Here is a 27,404-nt window from a genome sequence, read left to right as displayed (position 1 = left end):
TTTATCATTAACCTGAACTCTGCAAGAAGCACATAAGGAGAGAAAGAAGAAGAAAGCCAGAGAAGCAGCCAGGATGGAATCCAACATAAGGATCAACAATCCTGCGGACATTTCTGTTATTGTCATCTATTTTTTGGTAGTCCTGGCAGTGGGACTATGGGTAGGTTGGGATTTTATTTATTTATTTATTTACATAATGAGCAGGTAGTTTATAGGCTCTTGGGAAAATGGCTCAGTAAATGAAAATGTATAATTGTATAAAGATTTTGGTGCTTAATTGAGATAGATAGTTAATAAGTGCATGATGGGGAAAATGTGGGTATTTACTGCAGAGGGGATGGTGACCCGGGGAGTCATCTGTTTAGGTGGATGAATGGAACTAGTGGGGAAGATGGAGTAATAAGGCTTGTGTGGGGAGAGGCTGAGACATCTGATCAGTAAAGATCAGGCCAGCAAGGGTCCCTATTAGAAAGCAGGCTAGAGGTGAATAGATGGGGTTTAGGACCGGGGAGCACAGGGACTGCAGTGGGAATTGGTGGTGTAAGGTGATGCCATAGGAAATAGTGAGAAGAGGGAGCTGCAGGGAGAAGAACAGAGGTGAAGTCCATATGTGGGGAGGGCAGTATGATGGTGTAACAGAAAAACCGCCCTGTGACTGTGTGACAGGCTGGGGACTGCAGATCACTCTCAGCGAAGGAGTGAGATGGGTCAAGATTGTAGGTGCCATTTGAGGGCAGCACTATCGTGCCTTTTTTTGCCAGCAGGACCTTGACTAAAGGGTGCAGTACCATTGAAACTATGAGGAAGGAACAGTTTCAGCGGTGGCAAGTGGTGGCAATGACTTTCTGTTTGTGATCTAAGCACAGCGGTGCCTACTGCCCTCACCCCAGCAATGCTGAATGTGCTGAGGACTGCAAGGCAAAACCCAGTGCCTAATCCGAAAACAAAGCACAGTGCTTTCACAGCTGATGGAGAAAGGCAGATACTATCCTATTGGTGTAACTTCAGTGCTGAAGTGTTTGAAGATAATAGGCCAATAGTGTGAGCTACAAAGCTGTAAACAGTGGAATGTCACTAAATTTCTGTTTCCTTGGGGCAAGCTCTCCTGGTCACCTGAACACCAGACCATTAACAAGCGGAGAGGAGGCATTGTCCCTCAGTAATTCTCTGCTTGCCAGGAGCATCACAGGGATCCATTTCACAGGGCAGAGAAGTCAGCTGCAAAACAAACGTCCCTTTCTAGCAGCCTGGCAATGTTTTGAAGAGCACCAAAAATTTAGGGTGTACACAAAATGGACACAACCTTTTCTTTACCTCTTCATATCGTACATGCCAAAATTGTAGTAAAAAATCTGAAGCCCCCAGTATACCTTGCTGTCTTGCAGGAGGGAGCTGGGTCTTTGCCACAGAAGTCTGGCTGTTGCTGTAGTTGAACTTTGCATTAAAGGTCTGTGACAAAAATGGGCTGATCTGTGGCTTGTCAGGCAATTGTGTGCTGACTGATTCCTGGAACCGTTTCTTTCCAGTAACAATGTCCTGTTTATTGGACAAATACTTTTTCAGTTGCTGTGTGTAGTTAAATGTAAATCTATTGCATTTACTTCTTTTCTCTTCTTTCTTATTTGCCTGTTCAAAGTCCATCAGAGGAGACAATGGGAATCCAATATTTGGATCAGGGTCACTAACAAAAATTGGAGGAAGCTTCCCTCTAAAGCCCATCCCTTGACAAATACAAAATGACTGTGAAAAGGAAATTTTAGTTGGCTTCTTTTTTTGAACTTCAGAGACAAGCAGGTACAATGCTGATATCACAACAAGAAAACAGATTTTTGTAGGTATCTGCTGGGGCTGGATAGTATTGAGTAAAAAAGCTGCACACTTTCTGTTAATGAACTTGCAACTTACAGCCTTTTTTGATGTCTGAAATCAAAGGCATTGCACACCTGATGACGTGTTCATATGAGCTTTTATCTGAGTGATCTTTTTTTTGGTTAAATTTAATTTTGTTTTAATATTTTGCACTGGAATGAAAGGTGAAGCAATGAAGCTTGAATGGTTAATGTAAACCTAGATACAAGACTCATTGTTCGGTTGTATTATTTTCTTCATCGTAAGCTTGTTCCTTTTAGCCACTCTCTTTATTTCTTCCACTTTACCCTCCCCATATGTTTTATCCCTTCATTCTAGCTGTTTGTTCTTAGTCTGCGTATAGCTTACCTATTATACTTAAAATATGATTCAGTCTTCCTTTCTTTTTTTTTTGTATTCCAGGCTATGTACTCAACCAACCGAGGGACAGTAGGTGGATTTTTTCTGGCTGGACGAAGCATGGTTTGGTGGCCGGTGAGTGCTATATATTGTGTGTATATATAAAACATATGTATGTGTATGTGCATCCATATGACTATGTCTAGTCCTTAAATATTAAGTGTCTCTATAATACTGTTTAGCCTGGGATGGCTATGTCATGTAGATACACTTCAAACTTTCTCTAGCCACAGTGACACAAGGCAAACTGCACAACAAAAGCCACCTGATAGGCAGGGAAAAGTGTTGGGGAAGTTGTTGGTGTTGTGCTCTGAGCTGTCTCGATTATGTTACCAACTTTTTTGAACCTAGATACATTGGTAATGTCAATGTAGACAAATCCAGTGCTTTGCCTTTCAGCCCACTTTAAAACTTTTTAATATTTTGAATTTATTACTTTCATTGCACTCAAAGAAGCTGGCTCATTTTGAGGTTATCACAGAGAAGCATTAATTTACTGCAATTTTCCCTCATATTGCTCTATTGTTTCCACTTTTGGTAATAAGTTCTGGTCTGTACAAGGAGAAAATCCTGGAAATATTATGATAAGTTATTGGTAAAATATAGTTGTAATTTTATTTAAAGATTATCTGTGACTTATATTGTTTGTCTTCTGTGGATCTCTATTCTCTTCCAAGGTGGAGAAAAGGAAACACAGATGCAAAACATGTTCATAGCCATCCATCAGGCCTCTGGAAGAAATGATACTAGAAACAATTATCTATTTCTTCCAGACCATACGGTCTGTTTAGTGTGACTTTTGATTCAAGATTCCACCCATGTGGATTCAGTTACAGGATCAAAGAGAGTGAGAATAAGTATTTGTTGTCTAGAAATTTAGGAATTTTCTTAAAGTAGGCTGCAGAAATACCTACACAGTCCTTCAGTCTTCTTGTACTTCAGGGAGCTGCTCTCTGCCTTTAGAAGGGATTGGCACTGCCTCTTTAATGACATAAAAAGATTAAAGGCCAATGACAGTAAAAGGTTTCCTCCTTTGGTATAGTAGATCTAAGAAAATTCAGGTTCCATTGGAAGATTGAGGAAAGAGAAAGTTTCCAAGTTATTTTAAGATAAATGCCATAATTCTAGGGGGAGATCAAAAACCCAAACAGATTACTTTGCTTAACTGTCAATTTAATCAGTGGGCTGGTTTTAACCTTGTGCAATTCTGTATGCCTGTCAGAGGTGAATATGAATACCCTTTTGTGCAGAGGTAAATGAAGGTGAAAGAAGCAAGGCAGGAAAGACTCACCATAAAAAACTTCTGTCTTGCTGCAGTAGCACTGAGAACTCCTAATGAGTCCCCTAAGATCCAGGGAAGATTATCTAATGCTGAGTTCTCTGCCAACACAAAACCAACAGATTCAGCAAGCTCCCTTCCTCCAGTGGGAAAACAAAAGGGATGACCCCACAGTGCAGTGGTTGCTGCTAGGATCATCTCTCTCTCTCCTTCCCTAACTCTGCGAGCTCAGCATGGATGAAGTGCTAGTCATCACTGGAGTCCCAGACCACCCCTTCGATCTTTCCCTTTGGAATGCCAGGAGTGTCTTTCTGCACCATAAAAATAAAACCTTCTTGCTATTCTTCCTGGTATCACTCAAAATAAACAAACAGCAAGCACTCAAACCACAAACTAAATACCATGTCAGCAGCACCACCTTGGAAAGTTTGCCTTGGATAAAAAGAGATTCCAAAACACCTATTCCCACAGTTTAACAAGTAGATAGGATGTCCATCACCCAGTGCAAACTGGGCCAAAATGACTAGGAAACCAATGAAAGTATAGAAAGTTCAGTCAAAGATGGGATCTCAGTTCTGCAACAGCTCATGCTGTGTGTATTTTTTTACTTCTGTGCTTTGACTTTTCTTTTGTGCCACGTCAGGACTAACCTGGCATGGTTCTGGAAAGCCCAGATACATTTCCACAGACTGTAGATGAGAGGCAGAGTCAGGGAAGTTGTTTTGTAAGTGGACTCTTGTTTATCAGATTTCTTCCCTGCAACTTCAGGATAATGACCCTTGCTGTGTAATTGCTTTCTGGAACAGAGAAAAATGAAAAAAAAAAAAAAAAAAAAAAAAAAGTCCTTCCACAGACTTGTTATAAACTTAATTCCCTTAAACTAACTGTATTTTTCAGTGGTTGTGCTATGTTCTATGCTCTACAGGGCAGCCATAAGTGGCTTTTCTGACCCCACAGGGAAAGAGGCTCATAAGCAGTGTATCAGGATCTCTTACTGACAAGCCTGGGAAAGGGATTCTGTTCACTTAAATGATTTAATAGCTGTGCTTTAGTAGACTAGAGGAGACGCTGGTAATCAAGGGCTGGAGGTTAGTCCCACTTTTCATATGTATTTTGCGTGTTTGTCAGGCACTTTGCCTGATTGTGATTCAATTTCTCAATGTATAAAGTAGGACCAAGACAGTTATCCTGGGCCAAATCTGTCCAACTTTGGCTCTGATTGTTGGGTCCAGCAGAATCCGTGAAGGTTGCTTAGTATTTTGCAGAGCCAAGCCCACAGTTAGTCTTTTCTGGCTGTTCTGCTGAGGTAATAGGTCACTTCTGTGTTAGTTCACTGAAATCTCTGGCCTTGTGCAGTGGATGAGCCAACTCAGTAGTTCCAGTAGTTAATTAGGGATCAAGGTATATAATTACATTCTCACCAATTGCCAGAAATTTAAATCCATCGTTGGCTAATCACAATGGTATGAAATGCTGTGCCCTTTCCACAGTCTTTTTACAGGAACTGGTCTCTTGGGCTTTAAGGGAAATGTCTTCAGGAAAGACACATATGGCTCTTTAAATACTCATAACCAGCTCTGCTTTTTCAAAAAAGACACAGAGAACGTCAAGGAAAGTGACAGCTTTGTAACAGTGGGCCTTGCAAACTGAACTTTAGCTTCTTTTGTTAGATGAAGGAGTTAGGTTCAGCCAAATACTTTCTACCATTGTAGGAAATGAAGTATCTGTTCCTGGAGAACAGTCATCTTAGGTAGCAGCCAATCTCACAGGATTAACAGGGTTTCGTGCACAGTTAAAAAAAAAAAACAAAACTTCCATTTTGAAGCTTTCCTGCTTTTGAATTTTGTTCTTCAGGTTCTGTAGTTTTGCAGACAGAGCTGTCTGCATAAAATGATGGGTTACCTTATATACTGCAGTTCCTGAGGCATACATGCTAATAGGACAAAGAGTATCTGCTGGGCATTCTGAAGTTCAGCTACAGTTAGGAAGATTTACTGAAGAGTAAGTAGGAAGCGTGCAGAGTCAAGGACATACTATGCTTTAAACAGAAATGTAACTCAGCTCGTTTGTTGTCACTTATGTGTTGATCTTTGTGAGACAGGAAAGAATTAAGGAAAAAAAAAACCAACATATTTTTGCTTCAGTTCTGCATGGCTTATTTTCATGGCCATCAGAACTGACGACTGGCATGATTTCTCTGATCTCTGCATCCAGTTAAGTTTTACATATTCTCAGAATTCTCCCCGCTTGCTGAATCTGACACTGCTGTGCAGAGCCAGGAAAGACAACTCCGGTATGAATAAGATTTGTATTTCCTTTTCTTAAGTAAAGTGGAATAAAAAGTAAACTTATTTTGTCAAGTTCCATACAAAAAATAGTGTGAAATGAATAGTTTTCAGAGTAAAAAGGATAATAAAGTAATCAAAGCAAAGCACTAGTAGAAAAGGAAAAGTTCAGTGAAACAGATTTCTACAGAATCCATCAGAAGTTTCCAGCCAGCCAGGAGCTGTTGTTTCTGTCTCAGAGGAAAAAGGTGGAAAGGTATCAGATCAGCCTGCTTATGACTCTGCTGTTCCAACAGGTGTTGGGCTTGTCAGAAGACAGAGACACATTTGATGTGTATTGTATATCCATCTCTCTCGCTTAGTGAATTGTGAAGTGTATAAATGTGGTTTAACCTGGCAGTAATGCAATACATAGAATTTGCAGAGTAATTGGGAAAGCAGAATAAAAACCTACACTTCTTTCTTTGGGTGTCAGAGCCTTGAAAGGGTGGCAGTAATATTTCATTGTAAGCAGTGTACTGATTTTTCCAAAGTGACTAAGGGTGATCCCAAAAAGCTCAGGTAGAAAAAAAGATGTCCTTCCATCAGGGTAAAGTCAGATGTAGCAGGGAAGAGTTGTGAGTTAAAGAAAACATGGACAGTGTCAAGGAGTAGTTCTCAAACAAGGGAATGAGAAATTTGTCCAGGGAAGAGGGGTTTGAGAAGCAGTTTCTGCAGGTGACCCATGGGAGGAGGGATACCTCAGGGCAAGGCTCATGATCTCATGCTGATGTGAGGGAGCCTCTGCTGTTCTCTGTAAAGGGGATAAAGGCCACAGGCAAAGTGTGCGTGGGATTGCGGAAAAGAGTTTGATACCAAGCTAACACTTTTAAACAGGAAAGCAAGCATTAGGGGCATAGGATATGTATTAGCAAGTTCTGGGAGGGAGAAAAGCCATAAGCTGTAAAGTCTGCACACTGTTGCTGCAGTGGTCACTGATTTGCAAAGTACATCATATATGATTTGGAACAGCAAGTGCTGGGATGTCAGTACATCCTCAGGTTAATGAAAAGAGCAAGGTGAAATGGTTAATGAATAACATGGTAAAAACAGAGTGATCATCATCTGTCTGCAGTATAGTGGTACTTTTCCTGAACAGAGAACTCTTGTTGAAATCTGACCTCTTAAAAGATTTTAAAAGAGTTAATGTTCCACGTTTGCATCAGGTTAGTTCAGTTTTTTGTCCTCTCTTTCCCTCTTAACAGCTTTTGTTCCTTTCAATAAACTTTCTTCTCTACTTTTCCTCCTAGATCTGTTTTTAAAATTAATTCACTAACACATTCACTGAAAACAGCTAACACTTCTAGAAAATTGTTTCCCTCTGTCATCCCCCAGTTTCAGCCCAGCGTTCTTTAGGTCATGCATAGGTGTAGTGCAGCATCTACCAACAGCAAATGAAGCAATTCCAGTAATCAGCCTTTTCAGTACAAAAATACCACAGCAGTAAGTTCTTCAGAATTCTGGGCTTGGGCCCAGAGCCCATCTGCCTTCTTCCCTCATCCTTAAAGTACTGCTGTGGCAGATTGGAATTTTCTCTTTCCCCACTAGTACCAGCAGCTAACACGGTGCAAGCGTACTTGGTAAACACTCCTCTTGGTTTAACTGTGTTGCAGTTTTAAGGGTAATATTCATTTTCTCAGCTATGGAGCCATGTTCTACCTTTCCATGTATACATAACAATAGAAAACACTTCTAAAATTGCATCCATTATTAGTATGTATTGATCTTACAGTTCTGTTGCACTGGATATTCCCTAATTCACAGAAGAAAATTTAGAAAGTGAAGGTGGTATCTGCGTTCACATTGTTTTGTCTTCGTGCTAGCCCTAAATATGTGGGTAATTTTGCATTGTTTTGGTCTGGGTTTGTATTTTTCTTACAATACAGTTGTACTCTGTAAAGTAAAAGTAAAGTTGGGAACACAGCATTGTCAATGAATGCTACAATATGGCCCAGGGTTTCAGGCACTGAGCCAAAGCTTACTACAGCTGTCAGTTCTTAAAGTTCTTCATTAGCTGCTTTTGTTACTTGGATCTGCTTGCAGTACATTTTAAGCTTTTGAAACAGGAAAGGGAACACATTAAATAAAATCAGAGTTCAATGTGGTTAATCTTTTCTGGTGATTACATTTCTAGTAACCTAGATTTAAGTTTAATTATTCATCCTCAGGGAAAGCACTGGACAACAGTGCTAATGTCTGGTATAAATGGTATTTGTTTCTTCATGATCATTGCTGGGAAAACACTGTTGCTGTCATAACTAGGTTAAAAGAAAAAGTTCTCTTTAGTACCAGTGATCTCTGTGGCTTATTTGCTAATGCTTGTTGCAACACTTATCATTCCTGTAGAAATATCTGTCATATGACAAACTGGTTACATTTCTGTAGGGCACAACTGACTTCTAGAAATGTGTTTAAAAAAAAAAAAAAAAAAAAAAAAAAAAAAAAACCAACCAAAAAATGAGAACTGAGTGAACTTAGAGACATAAATTTCCTGCCATAGCAAAAGAACAGTTTGTCTGCAAAAAGACTAGAAGAAATCAGAAGATCAAACTGAGGAAAGGAGGAAAAAGTAAGCTTGGAAAAGACAGAGTGGAATCCTCTGCTGAATTTTATTTGTATGTTGCAGATAAAAAATGGGGGAGGAAAATCTATTTTGTGATTGTGAGATGAAGAGCATGGTTGCTATTCCTGGCTATGGCATAGCTCTATAGAATAAATTTGATCTTCAAAGGTGGATTTCTATAATGAAATCCCTTTTATCCTCCCAAATCTCAGGCATTTGTCCCTGTGCTCTCAGAAAGATCGACTGAATTTTTACTGCTACTCAAAGAACTCACTGCAGTGACTGCAGACCTGGGAATTTGTAACTATTCCCTTTATATACACTTTAGGACCCTGAAAATCTCCCAGTGAGTTGCAGACAAGGAATATTTCTCCCTTTTGTAAGGTGGCTCCGTACATATTCCAACCACCTGTACTTGGGAACTACATAAGGAGAATGTGCTGGATGCAGGTCCTGCGTTCATATGTCTAAAAAGCTATTTTTAAGCACCTTAGGATCTTTCAACATGAAAGGTCTACCTCAAATGAGAGCATTAGAAGCTGGTCAGCAGAGGTTCTTTTGCCTACTTTCTATATGCTTTTCTTTTCTTTTTAACTGTGTTTCCTCTTTTTCTTTGTAGCTTTCAGAGGACATAAAGAAAAAATGGAAGTGAATAAAAAAATGTTCACTCACCTCTTTTCATCTTGGAACTACTTCAGCTCACATGTCTTCTGCCTACAATACCAAATCCAACCTCTTTTTCATGCTTAAGTTCTCACCCTGCATCCTTCAATGTCTGACCGTGTAAATTACCATTAGGCATTTCTGCTGCCTTTAATGGTTTCATTTTGAGGAAATCAAGCTCATACCTTTTCTCTTCATCTTTTCTATAGTCTGAGCTATTTGATGAAGAATTAGATCTTTCGGCACAATCTCTCTTTTGTGAACAGCTCCTGCCTGTCTGTAATCCAACATAAAGCTTTAATTCTTTTTTAATCTCTCCCCGTTCATCAATTCCTATGTTCTCCTCACTGTTCTCTTTGTATGGTCAGTGCAATATTTGGGAGCCTTAGAGATCCAGCACTTCTTAAATATAACTCCTTGATTTGCTATTGTTTGTATCTTCCAGAAGCACTTTCTCAGCAGATATTTCTGCCACGCAGATTTCAGAATTTAATTTAGTAATTGAATATCTTTTGACTAAAAATGAACCAAGTACAAAGTCTGTCCAACTCTCACCAACGACACATTTAGTTCCACAGACTGTGGAATATGAAACAGGGAGTGCTGTTTCGACAAGTGGGTATGCACTTATTGTTTCCTCCTTGAGCAAGACAGATCACAGCTGTCTTCCCTAAATTAGTCAAATTTTGCAAATATTTTAATACCTGTGTTGGTGTCATAAACTGTTTGCCTCAACTGGAAGAAGATCTGTGTAACACCTTATTCATTCTCACTGTTGTAGATACGATGGCTGAAGTCTCAGGTTTGAGGGGGAACAAAAAGAGTGAGTCTTGAAAGTTTTCAAGGAAGTTGGTTGTCAACCATTCTCACCATCACCATCTGATGATAGATAGGCATGAGTTCAAAATGCCAAGTGAACATGATTTTTTCAAGTTACCATGAACAGGACCTAAAAGCCAAGTATTGTTCTTTCTGTTTCCAGATTGGGGCTTCTCTGTTTGCCAGTAACATTGGCAGTGGACATTTTGTGGGAATAGCAGGAACGGCAGCAGCTGGAGGAATTGCCATCGGAGGATATGAATGGAATGTAAGTGGCATGCATTTAAGTGAATATATTTGTGACATCAGGATTATCTGCAGAAGTTAGTCAAAATAACATTTCCTAATAATTTAGGACTGTCAAACTTTGTGCTTGGCAACACTTGTTTTCTGTACAGACCAGTAAGTGCCAATGTAATCTACTATTTAGCTTATATTCCTTGGTCCTTGTCCAAGCCACTGGGAGAAGACGACACTTTCCTGTTGAATGAGGCTTTTTAGAGAGCATTTGAACCAGATAAATTGGTGGATTCTCTTCTCTATACATATCTTTTGATTATCTTTGAAGTATTTATAAAGAGCACTTTTAGACTGCAGGATGTTGGGAAGAATTTATCAGTTTTGTAATCCATAGTATTTTTTACAGCATTTTGCAATGTAGGAATTGTTGAAGGGGCTTTGATTTCTTCACAGGCTATAAGAAATTTTGGACATCCTTCACAACAACCTACATTCCAAGAATCTTTTCCTCTTTACTTTATCCTTCCTCTAAATATGTGTGTGTTTTGCTTATGGTTGCTGTATAGGGTAGAGATATCCAAGCTAACTTCAAATGAACTACTTGGGGTACCAAGAGTAATGTTAACTGCAACAGCACAGAGATTCACATGAGCTAATTCAGTCCGTCTCCTCGTATTCTCAGGCTCTGTGGGTGTGAATAATAATGCCCTTGTTCTGCTTAATTCACCTTCAAGGAAAGGATTATACCATGACACAAAGGACTTAATGAGCGTACATAGGTCGATACTTTCCTTGCATTTAATTCTGCGCAGTGAAAGAAGCGTACCACCCTGAGGGATTTCGCTTTTTTCCTTAACAAGTAGATGACTGCTGCAAATAGTCAAGTACTCATATGATATAAATATTTAAGAAGAAGGATAAAGGCTAAAATGAACTCTGAGATGTGCACAGTTAATCTGTCATCTTTCTCTATTTGCTTACACTAGTCCTGTGGCAAAACTGATTTTGCTTCTCTTTGTACCAAAACTAAGCAAAACAAAACAGAACAAGCATTGCTCGAAATTTCATGGTATTCAGATCTCTAGGACCCATATCCTTCTTCAAACATATCCACCTCTAACGCTTCATCTCCTAGGAGATTCTCTGTGGACTACTATCAATACACAGTGTAGAAGAATTGCTGTTTAGGAAGAAGCAATGATGCATGTGTGTATTTGAGCGGATACATTACATAGTTCACTACTTACAACATACCGGGACTGGTGTACAGGTTAATAGACATGGTGGATATATTGCCCTTGACTGTATAATCTGATTCTCCTCTTGAAAGAAATCCTAAGTTTGGCTGTTATCATGTTTGTGTATCTCTGTTATTCCACAGAAATTATTTCTCATTAGTATCAGTATGACAGCAGAAGCTAAGCCAGTATTTCTTGTCCATCTTATGGTTTTGATCTAAGGGCAGAACTTAAAAGATATGGTTGAAAAAGCCCTCTAAGACCTGTGGACAGAATAAATGCAGAGAGCAGGATTTTATTTTACATTTATCGACTTAAATATGTACAACTCTGTATCAGACAGCATTTGCTAGCCATTTAAGTCAGAAAACTGTGACACTGCAGTACAGTAGGACCTATAGTTCACAAAATACACATGGTAACACAAAATATATTATGAAATGGTAATGTGGAAATACAAAATATTTTACTAAGTGCATGTGGCACATCCTGTACAGTATGTGGGATTGTTGTGAAACATATGGCCATCTCAGAGAGACCCAGTGCAGGAGACAGTTAATGATCAAAATAATAATCAAAAGAAGTGCTACTCTCCCCAGTACCTATATTTGTGGATGTCACAACATACCATTGCAACATACCTGATTCTGAGTGGGAAAGTACCCTGCATTAGTGGCTCTGGGATCAAGATACTAGCAAATAGGTCTCAGGTAGCAGACTTCACCTTCCTTAATATTTCCCAGAAATGGTAGTCTTATGGGCGGGTTGCATTTTAAGCATTGTTAAACCAGGCTCCCTGGGTCTGCTCTGAAGAGGGCTAGGTTAGTCTGGTGTTGCTAGTGGAGTGGTGCTTTGATCCTAGAGGGCAATCCTGTGAGCAGAAATCGGCTGTTTTTCTAGAAAATGTATTATTATCTTGTGTGCTTCTCTGAGACTTCTAGCATGAAATCCAGGCTGCATAATGCCTGACAAATTTTTTGGCCAAGATTTCATTCCCAAATTGTCAACTGTAAATCAAAGGACAGAGCAGTTCCTCCTCCCCTGGACCCCCACAATACCCAGGTTTATGTGGTTTCAATGGTCTCTAGCTGCTGTTGGGTCTGATAAATGGTCTTTGGGAGTGCTATCTAGAGAGAGGAGGCTAATTCTGCTGATCTTGTCTTGGCTGCAGGCTCTGATATTTGTGGTTGTTCTAGGATGGCTGTTTGTACCCATCTATGTCAAAGCTGGGGTAAGTCAAAACAGTACGTTATGCTTTTCTTTGCTGCTCATGTTTGTGGATCAGGTCTTGAATATTGCAAAGCCATTATGAATGGCATGTGATCTGAGTGTGCTAGAACTGTACTATGTTATGTCTGTATGTATTTGAAAAGTGAGGATTCTCTGATCTGAGATGAGAAGTACTTGGTACTCTCTCCTTGTTCTTTGATTCCTGGAGCTGCTCTTCCTTGCAACTGCATTTGCAGCATCCCTCCCCTTGCCTTCCACTCTTACAGTATCTGACTAGCAAAAAACTTTCTCTAATTTACTTTGCATCTGTTCCCCATTATCTGAAACCTTATCTACCCTCCCTGCAGGTGGTGACAATGCCAGAGTATCTGAAGAAGCGTTTTGGTGGGAAACGGATTCAGGTCTACCTGTCAGTCCTTTCTCTGATCCTGTATATTTTCACAAAGATCTCAGTAAGTAAAACTTTTACAGCATTTCTTCCAGCCTACATTGATCTGAAGAAAAGAAACTCGCATTTACAGTATTGCTGACACAATTGGTCAATTCTTTCTGATTTGGAGCCCTTGGTTGAATTAAGGACTGTGAAAATATGATTTGTGTTTTCTTCATTCTGTCTAGTGAGATTGTGTATCCAGGTCTGTTCTGCAATCCAAGTTTTTTCCTTCCTGGCAATGTCTCTTAATGCCTGTTGTGCTTTCTTTTTTAGGTTTTTAGGTTTACTTCTACTTATGCTCTCCTCTAGAACAAGTCAGGGTGGAGGGAAACTTGTGTTACATTACAGTCTATTATCCTAAGGATCTGTGAAACATGTGGCAGGAATTTTTGTCCCCAAACTTCGTATTTACCTGTTTTAGCATCCTCTGGTGAACATGCCATCAGTAATATAGATGAGGGAAAAAAGCAAGAGGGCTATGGAGAAAAAGAGAATAATAGGAATTAGAAAATAAGGGAGCGGGGAAATGCAAAGGAGGGAAATTATAACAGCTGAGGTGAAAGGAGGGAAGAGGAGAGATTCTTTTAATGGGCGAGTGTATGAAGTAGTTGTGTTGCTGTGAAGTAGTGAAGGGAGCTGGTTATTTTCCCTATATCTCGAAACTAACAAGCCTCTAAAGAAGTCCACAGTTCAGGCATACCTCAATCTGTTGTTTTGCAGAAGTTGCCATGGCAGATTACTCTTTGCCCTCTGAATGGGAGCTGAGTGATAATAGTGCAATTTAAGCTAAAAGATTGGCCTTTTGCTCTCATTCTCACGTCTTCATGATAACTGATCCTTAGAAAGGTTATAAATTAAACAGGTTGGTACTGTGGAGCTGGCCTCAGAGTTGGATTTCTCTATATTTCAAAAGGATTAGTTAATTTGCTGTTGTTATGCTTAACTACCATAATAAGAAATCCCAGGTATGAGAGAGTTCTGGCAGCTCTAGCAGCTGAGCAAGTTCTCCGGTTGGATGACTCACAGACCTATTCTGCAACACATGTTTGTAATGAGCCCATCAAGGTGTTACGTAGGTCCTGAATTTACTATCTATCTTTTATTTTCAGCCTCTATCATGCCTAAGGATCTGGTCATGGGATTTCACTCTGTTTCAGTTGGAGTGTCTTGCTTCTAGGCAAGACAGGTTCTCCATTTAAGCTTCCAGTGTGGTCATGAGGCTGAAGCACCCTCTCCAGCTCTTGTGGTCCTGTCTTATTAGGGAGCAAAGCAATAGTCAAGAGATCCATACAGCAGCAGATTACCTGGGCCCCACTCTACCAGTGGCCCATCCCAGCTTCTCATCAACCCAATTATTCCAGATGTGTGTGGGCAATTGCCATGGAGATGGGTCTCTGAGCCATGCAGGGGAAAAATCTGGTGTACAAGTTCCTCTAACCGTTTCTCTTGTTTCCCCCATCTGCCCAGAACAACTCTGACATTGTCTGTCCCACGCAAATATGGCTCAGATTTCTGTAGTATACAAACATGTCTTCTGCATTGTTGTCTTATGTCGCTATATTTGGTAGGGCAGGATTTGCCCAGGTCTGATTTACTTGCCATATCTTATTCAGAATAGGCAGAACAGTCAAAGTCCTTGGAGGTTTCAGGTACTGTCAGAGGATGTCAGAGTAGGTTTTTCTATACCATGCTGTGCAACACCATGGCCAAATTGTCTCCAGATGAACCAGCTCCAGAAGCAGAAAGGGAAGGGCTGTTCCACCCTGAACCATAGCTAACTTCTTTGTGCTGTGTAGAGATATGCATATTATGTGAAGCTAGCACAGGTCTCTCTTCCCAGAGGCACGTTGTATATCCAAACATACCCATGTGTTGAGAATCCGTGCCATAGCCAGCTTGGAGATTTGCATTTTACTTCCTTGACTGCTACTTTTGCAAACACTCCCTTGTGATCTTTGGGGCTTATTGAGATTTGATATAGAAGGATGAGTTTCCGCCCTGCCCTTAACGGGCAGTCACACCTATCAGTTTGGCAGTGATACTGCCACTTATCCTTGTAGAAGAGTGGCATCTTGTTTCTGGGGTAGTTATTTCATGGGCTGCTTCCTTGATGTGTTAAAGTATTATCTAATGTTCTTAATTATATAATTATTGCAGTGCTTTCCAATGAACAGTCTAATACGTCATGTCGTGTAACTGCTGACATGCTCTTTCTGGCACAGTGCCCACCACCATGTGATGATCAGATTCCCTTTGCACACCTCTGTACAAGGTCGTTACCATTTCTCTCTTTTCCTGCACATTTCTGTGTATTTTTTATTGATTTCTCACCTTGTTTTGTGGCTAATGAACCACTCGCCAGACAAGGCCACACTGCAAGGTGTTATCTTTGGGATCAGGACACACGTGATCTTTGAGCCCAAAGGATTTCTGTTGGACAGGTGCGTCACATGTACGTGCTTCCTAAGCATGCAGTACTTTTTGAGTAATGCCCATAGCAGCTTTCAGGGGCTTGCTAGCCACTAGTGCTGCTGATGTTGGTCATTATGCCAAAGAAATTGGCCTAGTAAAAATAAAATCTTGATGGAGAGTAATTGACTAAATTATGATAAGACAAAAGGGAATTAAGACCTGAATGCTTTTGAAGAAATCATAAATTGTAAATCAGAATTTCTAAATGTATCACAGCATTTTCTTTACGTTCATTGTGCATAATTTCAGTAGTAAATATATGGGTATAGGCTTACCAGGGGGAAGAGGAGGTAGAAAGATAACCTCCTCTTAGGACTGTATGGTGTAGGGTGTAAAGAGTATGTGCCACTGCCCTGACTCCCACATTAACATTGCAGCTGGATTCACTCAATTGGCATGTGTTCTGCCAGTGGTTCCTGCATGATCTGTGGATGGCTTTGGAGAGATAGCGTGTAATGGAAGGGAAAGATTTACTCTATTCAGACATAAGATAAGGATTAAATAGTGTCCATAAAAGAGTATTGATGGAGAAACAAGGAAATTTTGGAAGGAAATAATCTAATTTGGAGGGAGGAGCAGTGAAGTTGGAAGGTAACTCAGCAATTCGAATAAGCCGATATATTGCTCAGGATGCTCAATAATTAACTATACATTTCTTTCTGGGGGTCACTTTAGGATCATTAATATTTAATGTTATGTAGGCTAGACTAAAGCCAAGAACAGTAAAAGAAAGACCTGGGACATAAGCTGGTCAGTGCTGTGAAAAGATAGGAAAAAAATATTCCCATAGAGAGAAGGGACAAAGGATATGGTCTAACAGCCACTGGGGTTAAGAGCTAAATGTTCTGGTTCCCAGTTCCAAACTAAAACCTGTAAGAAATCAAATTGTCTCAAGCTGCTCCAGAGGCAGAATTTTGGGAGTGGGACTTCTGTTGTGATTCACACTGTGCTTCACAGTTGTTTTCTGCACATCAGGGCAGTAGGGTTGGAGGACCTCATGCTGCAGATGTCCGTACCACTTCCTCATTCTCCAGAGTGAACTAAGGGTGAGATCATACCCTGCAGTCTCGGTTTCAGTGTCTCTGGAATGAAGAGGGTTTCTTCATCCGGCATCTCCCAGCTAGCCAGACTGCATAACTGCTTATTAGCATATCTGCCCTGCCTTACCTCAGCCTAGCCACGGACAAAAGGGGTGCAAGTGCCTGTTCTGTGATGACAGGCTCTGGTTGCCCCACAGCCTGGCCTGTGGAACCTCCTGCTCCTCCAGCAAGCTGCCACCTAGCAGCTGCCCTGCAGTAACTAATTGTGTGTGCAGGCTTTACCCCAGGGCACATGTAATGTTGTTTATCTTTGTTTCTCAGACCCTGCATACGGGCAGTTCCTGCAGTATTTTGCAGCTCCTGCGTTTGCTGGACGCCACTAGGACTTGTACTGTTAAAGGAGGATAGGAGTCCCTGTATAGAGCCCTCGTATAGGTGGTGTGGTATACAGAAGGAAGGCATGCAGGTGGGATTGGAGATGAGCCCATGAACTGGATGCTCAGGAGCAAGGATAGGTACAGATACAAATCTCTAATGAAAGCATAATTTACACTAATGCATTACAAGTGCACTGGGGTAGATTATTCTGATTGCAAACTTGGATAAATAACGTTGATGCAAATTATCTCTAAATCAGGAACTGATTTAATGTGATTAAAATCCCAGAGTGTTACTCTGAAATCTGAAGAATTTCTTTCTTACACAAGAGCTAAAGGTCTCTTCTGTTAGCCAACTGATGTCAAGTATTCTGACAGGAACTTAAAAATAGAGGTTATATAAGATGTTTGCCTTTAATCACCATTTGTCCTGAACCAGCAAGACTAGCTATACCACATGTATGCAAGCGGTAAAGAAAAAGTAAGGGATTTATAGAGCAGCATTTAATGAAGAGAACCATGCCGTGTCTTGGAGGTGTCACAGAGTCCATCCCTGCACATAGCAGCAAGTGTAACCTGAACTTTAAGTAATTTGTTATTAAGCTGTCCGTCAGTATGTAAGCACAGAGTAGTGAGGTGACTGTTCCTAGCTAAAAGGATCCATTGCAAAAGACCTGGATGTTCTTTGAGAAGTGTTACAACTCTTGTACTGAAAGCAGCATGGCACTGAGAGGAGACTAGCAGTTGTACTAAAATGGCCTCTGTTTTCTTTTTGATTTTTTTTTTTTTTTTTTGGGGGGGTGTGTATGTGCAGTACTATAAGGGGGGAGTTGTATATTTCAGTATCTGCATCATGAATGTGTAATATGCCATCATCATGAATTTAAACATTGGTTGATCTATCATTTTTTCTTTTACAGGCAGACATATTCTCTGGAGCTGTATTTATACAGCTGGCCATAGGGCTGAATCTTTATTTGGCCATAATTATCCTGCTTGCTATTACTGCTCTTTACACCATCACAGGTGAGTTTGCAGAGCAGTCTGATAAATTAAAGAAGTTAGGGGAGCCAGAAAAAAGAGAAGAGGGGAGGTGGGTAAGAGGGGAGAAATGAAAACCTGAAAGGGGAGTGATTTACAGTGGTCTTTGTTTGAAAGAAAGATGTTATGAGAAAAGTGGGGGGGGGGGGGAAAGAATTTGCACGGGGGCTAACCTGTTTGTCTTGACTTTTCTTTGCCATTAGGTGGCCTTGCAGCTGTGATTTACACAGACACCTTACAAACATTTATCATGGTAGTGGGATCCTTTATTCTCATGGGATTTGGTAAGTAAATCAGATGAATTAAACCGGAATGTTCAACCACAAATCCCGCAGTGGCTATGGAAATGGATCCTGCAGTGTGGAACCCTGTTATATTAACCAGAAGATTTCAGTTCATATACCTATTTACCAGGGATGAAAATAGGCATGCTGCCAAGCCCTTCAGTCATTGAGACCACTCCATCTCTAAAGCACAGGTGAATGTGTAAGGCAGTGTATAGCATCTCATGACAGAACAGCACTTGTGATGGGTAGTGAGGTAAAAGCTGAGCTGTTTGCAGGTGATAATGATACTCTTGAGAAGTTCAGAGAGCATCTTGTTTCAAGATTGTAATTTCATAGATATTCAAATGCTGATGCATAAAATTTCAGATTCAAAGTGAAGAGCTGTTGGTCACGTTGCATGTTTTTTCCTTGTTTCTAGATGCTAGCTCGTGTTAAAACAACCCAAACATATTAACATTTTAAGTAAGCCTTGTAATTGATCTGTGGAAGTCAAGATATTGCCAGCTGGACAAAAGATATGAACTGAATGTTTATGAATAGGACAATGTGTGTGTCTGGAAGACCATATGCATTTTAAAATCAGAAATCATGCTGTTAAACAGAATTAATAGGAAGGGATCATAAGAAAGAAAGGAATAGTGATAAGATTCTGTGAATTTGTAGTGTCCCTTCCTTATCCTTCTAGTTACTCAGCACTTGGTTTTCCTCTAGCTAGGTCTTTCACTGAAGTGAAATTATTCCACCATTATTACAACAGAAATAACTTCAGACTGACCTAACCTGGTAAGACCCTGCCTTAGGTTCTCCCTAGGTTAACAATGTGTGGAAACAACGTATCTTCATTTCACTTCTTGGCAAGGCATGTATGAGAGATGTGGAGCCTAAACCAATGTTTGCGAGCTACGTGACAGAAACCTAAATAGAAAGGTCACTTTTCTACTTAGATTGTGTGAATCCTTACAAAACACTGTATACAGTTTTCTGAAAATGTTGATGTATACTGGCTAGGATTTTTTTACATCCACATTAAGGAGGTTTTTCTCACATTCTCTATCTCTGTTGGAGATTTCAGTATTAAATACTTCATTGCTATTTTTACTTTCTATTTTTCAGCATTTGCTGAAGTAGGGGGGTATGATGATTTCATGCGAAAGTACATGGAAGCAATTCCATCCAATATCTCCTATGGGAATACTACAATTGATGCAGAATGCTACACTCCTCGGAGGGATTCCTTTCACATCTTCCGAGATGCCGTCACTGGAGATCTGCCATGGCCAGGGCTTGTCTTTGGTTTGAGCATCATTGCTTTGTGGTACTGGTGCACAGATCAGGTAATGTGGAAGCCAGACGCCTCAGAAATGCCAAGCACAAAACTGCAGTCTGGCGTGATCTAGGGGTACTCTACTCCCACTGTAATTCAAAGCTGGGTCACAGAAATGGCAGTTATTTCAAGACTGGTCAGTGACTTTTCAGTTTCTGGTTTCTAGACCCCTCCCACATGTGAGAAAACTGAACGGGTGTTCTTTCAATTCTTCTTATGCACTGTGCCCACCAGATACCATGGATAATTCCTTTCTCATTTTTTTGTGTGTGACCATGTGTAAAAACACAGAGAGGTTGTAATGTGAACATTCACTTAGGAAACCATGTATCAAACGATCCTGGTTAGACTGCGTCTAGATATGATTCCCCATTCAGTAGTCTGAGTTTGTTTCCTATTTGTGTGGCTTTCATCTTTGCATGCACAGTCTTGGGAGGATGTTCTTTATATGTCAGGTCTTTCAGTCTGGAGACTCTTCCCCAGTCCTCCTTTCTTCTGCCTAAAACCTACCGTCCAGTTTCCCCGAGAGATCACACTGACATGACTAGAGGAAAGTGTGCTCCTGCAACTGCTACATGAGAATGTGTCCAATCTCTAGCAAGTCTGCTGCAATCTGTCTGCATTCTGAATTGTAAGAAAGATAATCTTCACAATTTGTAAACAAATGAAAAAAACCCCAATGTAACTGTATCTATTGCTCATGTAAATATTTTATTCCTTTTTGGCTTTTTAGCCCATCTGCTTTAAGAACATCTTGTGAGAAAGAGGCTTACCTCTTAAACATACAGTGGATAAATGATATTTTACTTTACTTATTTCAAATACATCCTTTGATTTTCATGTAGTTTTTATTTTTCCTAGTGACAGAAATGGTAAATAGGTTCTTTCACTATCACAGTGGTTAAGAAGTATCTTGTATCTGGAACTTGACATGGTGTGTTCATGGAAATGCTATTCTTGGTTGAGTCATGCATGCTTGCCATGTCTCATTGACAGGTTATTGTCCAAAGATGTCTCTCTGGCAAGAACATGTCCCATGTGAAGGCTGGTTGTATCATGTGTGGATACCTGAAACTGTTGCCCATGTTTATTATAGTGATGCCTGGAATGATCAGCCGAATTTTGTATACAGGTATGCATATGTATACAGAAATGCAAATTTCTTCTTGCTGTCTCTCTTTCACTGCCCGTCTCTCTCAATTTCCTATTCTCTGTCCCTTCCAAAATACCTGTTAGATTGTCATCTTGTCATCCAAATTGTCCAGGCACATGTATGCACAAAACCTAACTTCACTGTAAGAAGCCACAGGTCTTCCTCTTTTCCCTGATCCCAGGTTTCTGCTATTGCTGTCCGTTTTAGGGGAGAGAAATTCCACAGTGTCCCTCCCTAGTTGTCTGTTTGTTACAGCCCCACTCTGGCTGAATGAGTGGAAAATGCTGCCCAGGATGGATACTCTGCTGGCAATCAGAGGAAGAGGGTCATCAGTCACAGTAATATTCTGGGCCATGGACAGTCCCAAGTGCAGTGTGGGGGAAATGCCAATCTCCCTCCTCTCTAGCCATCAGTGTGTTTAACAGCAGGTGGAGGAGAGATGTTCAGGTTGGAGGGAAGGGTCTTTGTGTTCCTCTCCTTGTTTTTCTACTTGTTCTCCTTGTGCTCTTCAGTCCTGGTCTGACAATTAAAGCTGATTTCTTTTTTTTTTTTTTTTTTTTGGCCTGCAGCACTTTACAGTATTCTTTTAGGGAGGAAAGGAAGGATAGAGGCTTAGAATCACCTTCCTCCCTGTCAGCAGACCAAGGATGATATCAAGCTTGCCAGTCCAGTGGTTTAAGACAGAGATAAATTTTAGAAGCTCTACTAATTTGGGAGCAATCTGTTGTTTATATGACCTTGTCTAACCCTGTCTTGTTATCCTCTCCTCAGATGTGGTGGCTTGTGTTGTGCCTGAAGTCTGCCAGCAGTACTGTGGTACTGCAGTTGGCTGTACAAATATTGCTTACCCAAAAATGGTAGTGGAGCTTATGCCAAATGGTAAGACACTGTCTGTATTTGTTTGTTTGTTTGTTTTAAGAAAGGGGAGGCTGCCAGACTGTAAAAAGAGGTGATAGAGGTGATAGAGGGAGCCCAAGTCCCAGATTTAGTTCAAAAATTCTTGCCAGAACTATGTAGTATTAATCAGAGGGGTAGCTGTAGCTGTAGGTGCAGAATAGCTACACGCTGACAATGTCAGCTCTCAGCTGGCAAATACTGGGTGATGAAACGGTAATTGATCTCCCTTTCTGTGAAGGTAAAAAATAACCTACTTTGCCAATGATTTATAAAAGACTGTCTCTGCTAGGATTTCTGAGTTGGAGGCATACACCTGCAGTCCTTCTGCTAAACCCACTGAGGTGGGAGGAGAAAATATTCTATGTACACATTGTCCCACAGGACACCTGCTCAATGAGAGAATAAGGCACCACTCTGGAGAAGACTACATACACATAGAAGATAAATTTCTGCAGAAAACCACAGAGCTGGTTCATAAGGCTAGATAGACAGATTATGATATTATACAGACCATGGTACTTCCCTGGTATCTTTAGTACTTGCCCATCATATTATAACTGTTGTACATGGTATTATTAAAATACTACAGTACTTCCCCATACTGTGTTGACTAGATCATACCATCTGGAAAAGTGGCTTACTCTGATTTTCAAACAGTAAAAGAAACTTTTTTTTTTTCCCAAACAACTGGTTTACAAATATACCGCAAGCAAGTGAGCACCTGCCTGCAAACAAGAGCAATTATTTTTGTAACTGTTTGGGAAAGTCTTTCCTTTTTATTTCAGCATTTAATCGGACAGCATTCACAAAAGAAGTACCTATGTTCTAAAAGCTCAAGAGTTGCCCTGTCACTGCTGTAAATAGCTTTTCCAAAGCTCAGCAGACATCATACTGCTTGCATTGCAAGCATCAGCACATAAATATGCCGGACACACTCATAGCTGGCTGACTTGAAAGGGTCGGACAAGCAGTATGGATGGTGCCACGTACCGAGACTCTTCACTGAATGCTCATCCTGGTTCACGTATCTTTGCATTTCAGGTCTGCGGGGTCTGATGTTGTCAGTCATGTTGGCCTCCCTTATGAGCTCCCTGACTTCCATTTTTAACAGCGCTAGTACTTTGTTCACTATGGATATTTACACCAAAATTCGATCACGACCGTCTGAGAAAGAGCTTATGTTAGCTGGAAGGTAAGTGCAGCCGAGCTGTACAAACACAGCCAGCCCTAGAAGCTTTACAGACGCCAGCCTCCAAAAAATGCACTAAGTGCCCCGGTGAAAACCTGCTTTCGCAGCGTGCGGGCAGTGCAGCAGTGGCCTCCTGTGGCCAGACAGGCTGTCCCACCCTACACTTGCCTTTTGGCAAACAAAACCACCCTTGCTTCCAATTTAATTGACAGTGGTGCATGAAGTAGCTAAACTAATTCTCAACACTTCCTACTGCTGTTCAAAGGGAACTATTTTAAAATATCTTCATAGACTTTGTGCTACACCATACTACAGCATGAATGAACTAGTTCTTCTAGTTGATCTGCTATTGATTTGTCTCTAGACATAACAAACAAAGGAAAAAAGTGATTTTCTATGTTTTGATTGCATGTTTAGCTGTATGCTGACAGATATTTGACAGACACAATATCCAACTTGGATTTCTTTTGTTTGTTCAATGGTAATTGGCCATTATAATTGATCTTGCTGGTTGAAATACAAAATGGACATTTAAATTATTGATTAATTGCTGTTTTTTTCTTTCTGATAGATGCTTCTAAGCAGGTGGCTAACTGAATATCTGGCTGTGTTTACAGGGCATTTATGTTACTTTTAATTGGCATCAGCATTGCCTGGGTTCCCGTGGTGCAGTCAGCTCAAAGTGGGCAGCTCTTCGATTATATTCAGTCAGTTACCAGCTACCTGGGACCTCCCATTGCTGCTGTCTTCCTGCTTGCCATCTTCTGCAAGCGGGTCAATGAGCAGGTACGTACAAATTAGGAAACAGGTATGCTGCATGGTCCTTTAGGCATTGGGAGAACTGCTTTTTTGTTCTGGTGTCTTTTGTTAGCAAATTCTTCCTGTTCAGTTTAATCCTATTATAGCCCAGGGATTCTGTGTTTCCGTACCCCAGGACCCGAGGTTTCAGAGAGGAGTTTGAAAAAGTTCTTTGCTAATCTGATAAACAGTCACCTAGGAATTCCTAGGTAGCTCTGAAACTTCAGTTATCTATCACTTTGCCAAGAAGTGTGTCAAATGGAGAATTTATGGAGACATATTTGAAAGTAATCTTTTAGGATATTGGTCACCAAACTGCTTTACCAAACATAGCACCGTTCACCTCCGTCACGACTGCTGTATATTTTGTCAACAGCCTTTTAAACAAATGTGCTGTTGTTTCATGCATTGTTTCCCGTTGTTTTTAGGACCTAGTCTGGGAATCACTAACTTTGATTCATAGAGCAGTGAACTGAGAAATATTGTACTTAAGCCTTTGTAAGTAACTCAGAAGGCATGAGGTCTGTCACATGCTTTGGTGGGACCATAGGCCAGTCGTGGTAACTGTGGTCTCAGACGTTCTGAAAACTCAATACTCGGGAATTCAGTTTCCTTTCTATAATACTAGAAATAACAATACTTGCCTACCACTCAGATTTGCTCCAAGGAGGATTAGTTCAATGAGAAAGCCTAGAGAGAGAAAGTTTTTTAATATGGCTTGAACTTTTTTCTTACTATTTTCTCTTGAGACCAGTTCAATGGTTATTTGTGTGTATATCCAAGAAAAGCCTGTTTTACATACAAGGAATGTTCCATTTCCTATCCCAATATGGCTAAACCTCACAAATGGATTAAATCTTTGTGCCCTTTGTGGAAATCTGTCATTGACTTTAGTTGGAATTTTACTTGAGCAAGAATTCACTGTAATCCTCGGGGGTTTGTGTACACTGCACACTTTAAATTTGGGTAAATAGGGGAGACAAGCATCAAAACTTCTGAGAATTGGAGGCTTGCATAAGATAAACTCCAATATTGTAATTACTTGTAAGATTTATCAACATTTCTTGCTCAGAATCATTCTTCTTTCTGCCAGAAATGGAATGAACTATCTTGTCCTACTCCAAAACCTTTTTGTAAGTTTGACCACTAATAATTAAAACTGTTTTGTTCTTAAATGCAGCATTAAACCTAGAATATTTTTTAATCAGGATTTGTAGATTTGTGTTACCATCATTAGTTTTTTGACCTCACAAACTCAGAGAATAGTTGAGATTGGAGGGCACCTCTGGACTAGTCCAACCCCTCTACTCAAAAGTAGGGCTAACAAGAGCAGGATGCTCATGTCCCGTCCAGCTGGGTTTTGAGTATCTCTCAAATAGGGGTGGACACTCCACAATGTCTCTAGGCACCCTGTCCCAATGTTCAATCACCCTTACAGTAAAACAACAAAAAAATTATGTTTAAACAGAATTTCCCATATTTCAATTTGTGCCCAGACATACCTGTGTGTGTGTCTTTTATACTTTGGGCTAGAGTAATGTATACCTACCAGCAAAACATCCACCGAAAGTATTGAGAATTAACTTTTAACCAATTACTAACAAGGTCTTTAGGAGATAAACCAGACATATGTTTCAGGAGGAATGACACACAGTTGCTAGCTGGTTCCATCATGCTAGAACTGTCAGGGATTTAGCCCTCAAAGATAAAAAGGTATGAGAACAACCCTTGGGATGTGTAGTTTGTGGCTAGAGCCTGTCCTGTGTAAGGAGAACATTGTGTGGAGACGGATGAACTTTGAGAAATGAGCTGGATAAGGTGTTTCCCATATTCTTTCTCTGAGCTGCTGGTCATTGCTGCTTTCAGTTATATTAATACACTGAGCTGTAAATACGGTCACTGAAAGTATCTGAGTTAAAACCCATGTGCCAAAGGCAACGTAACACATAACTAACTACCTCTGTGTTTCCTCCAGCAACTATTCAGGGCTTAGAGCTTATTTCCATGCCTGAAATTACTCATTTTGATACCTTCTGTCACTTTGTCTGCAGGGTGCCTTCTGGGGCCTGATGGTTGGACTGCTCACTGGACTTAGTAGAATGATTGCAGAGTTTGCCTATGGAACTGGCAACTGTGTGACCCCTTCCAACTGCCCATTCATCATCTGTGGGATTCACTACCTTTATTTTGCAATGATTCTTTTTGGGGTTTCCACCATCGTCATCCTGGCAGTCTCCTTCATGACTAAGCCCATTCCTGATGTACATGTGAGTATTATTGCAGTCCTGCTCCTCCAGAAATGGAACTCAACGAAACCACTAATTTTAAACACTGGTACTTGGTATATTACCTCCTGACATTTCACCTACCCGCATCATATAGTCCTTGTAAGAAAGCAAAGGAAATAATTTTCATTTACCTGTCACAAATTTTCAGTGACTCCTAATAATCTTAGACATTGACTTAACAGACATTTGGGATGTGATGGTCTTACAGCTTGTTCATGTGCTGGCCAGACTGATTTGTCTCTGTGTAGTAAGGCTGTAGATTTATAAGCTTATTTTGTTTCATGGCAGCTTTACCGCTTGTGCTGGTCTTTGCGGAACAGCAAAGAAGAACGTATTGATCTTGATGCAGATGAGGAGCAGGACAAAGCTGATGAAAAAGATGAAGAATCAGGTAACTGTTGAGTATCTGTAGATTCTATCAAAGTATTTGAGTATCCCTATTTCATTCCTGGAGAAACATTAACACGCTTGATATTCAAAGACAGTCCCACTCCCCCCCAACAACAAAACCTCAAACCCCACATATTTAAATGGCTAGTAAGCTGCTTTTTACCAAACTATCAAGCTTAGTGTAAATCAGAAGTGAAGTGGATTTGATGGGAGAAAATCTTGTTCTCTAGGTAGCTAGGTGGCAGTTCTAGGACTAAAACAATGGACATGCACTCTAGCCCTTGGAATGAAACAATGAGAATTCACTTGGAAATAGGGAGTAGCAGCCAGGATTGAAGGAGCAAGGATCTGGTGTAAGGCACTATCAAAGCGAATTGCCAGATATCCCTCTGGCCAAAACCACCTCCTCTCTTTGCTGGCTTTCTGGTTCTGCTGCTTTCAAAAGTATCCTCAAATTCATTTATTTGTCTTTTAATTAAAAGTGTAGAAAGTATTGAAAAAAATGGAGTTCAAGCTTTGCAGCGTAGTTTGCTTCTCCAATACCAGACCAAGTCTCTAGGCTGCAAAAGGCACAAGTGTCTTCTGCAAAAGGCTCACTTGCAACATGTAGAAAATCACTCTTTTTCCAGGTGAGCTGTGAAAACACAGTATTAACTTGATTCTTGTACTGCCTTGTACTAAAATGTTTCCATGTAACCGTGGCAATAAATCAGAGCTCCTGCATTAAATATAGGAATGTCCTCAGTCACAGAGATCTTCCAGTGCATGCAGTGATCCATGCTTACATTTCATGACCAGTGTGTTATTCCTTCCAGTTAATAAGGAAAGTGAAGAAGAACCGGGATGCTTTAAGAAAGCGTACAACTGGTTCTGTGGCTTAGATCAACAAAAAGGACCCAAACTGAGCAAGGAGGAAGAGGAAGCATTGAAGAAGAAACTGACTGACACAAGCGAAGTGCCACTTTGGAGAAATGTTGTGAATATCAATGGCGTCATCCTATTGACTGTGGCTGTATTTTGTCATGCCTTCTTTGCATAAACCTCTGATTACAGTTCTGAAATTGTACTGTATTGTCAAGCAAAACCAATGA

General features: G+C 40.4%; 1 protein-coding gene across 5 annotated transcripts; it reads left to right on the top strand.

Annotated features, from left to right (window-relative positions):
* On the top strand, positions 1 to 27,369 carry SLC5A1 (solute carrier family 5 member 1). 5 transcript variants are annotated; one of them, XM_030026667.2, is made up of 15 exons: positions 1 to 160; positions 2,272 to 2,343; positions 10,080 to 10,184; positions 12,566 to 12,625; positions 12,972 to 13,076; positions 17,867 to 17,972; positions 18,191 to 18,271; positions 19,388 to 19,608; positions 20,595 to 20,730; positions 21,523 to 21,630; positions 22,690 to 22,840; positions 23,455 to 23,623; positions 25,687 to 25,902; positions 26,212 to 26,314; positions 27,129 to 27,369. In XM_030026667.2, the coding sequence occupies exons 1-15, from the start codon at positions 74 to 76 to the stop codon at positions 27,350 to 27,352; spliced, it is 1,944 nt and encodes a 647-aa protein (XP_029882527.1). In that variant the 5' UTR covers positions 1 to 73; the 3' UTR covers positions 27,353 to 27,369. The 5 variants fall into 5 exon arrangements, with proteins under 5 accessions (XP_029882527.1, XP_029882528.1, XP_029882531.1 ...); XM_030026668.2 differs by lacking the exon at positions 1 to 160 and adding an exon at positions 1,802 to 1,831; XM_030026669.2 differs by lacking the exons at positions 1 to 160; positions 2,272 to 2,343 and adding exons at positions 8,736 to 8,780; positions 9,054 to 9,082.
* The last annotated feature ends 35 nt before the right edge of the window (positions 27,370 to 27,404 follow it).

Source organism: Aquila chrysaetos, chromosome 9 (genome assembly GCF_900496995.4).
Source record: "Aquila chrysaetos chrysaetos chromosome 9, bAquChr1.4, whole genome shotgun sequence".
Lineage (NCBI taxonomy): Eukaryota > Metazoa > Chordata > Aves > Accipitriformes > Accipitridae > Aquila > Aquila chrysaetos.
Note: the sequence above shows the minus strand (reverse complement) of the source record. Positions and strands in the feature narration are given on the sequence as shown.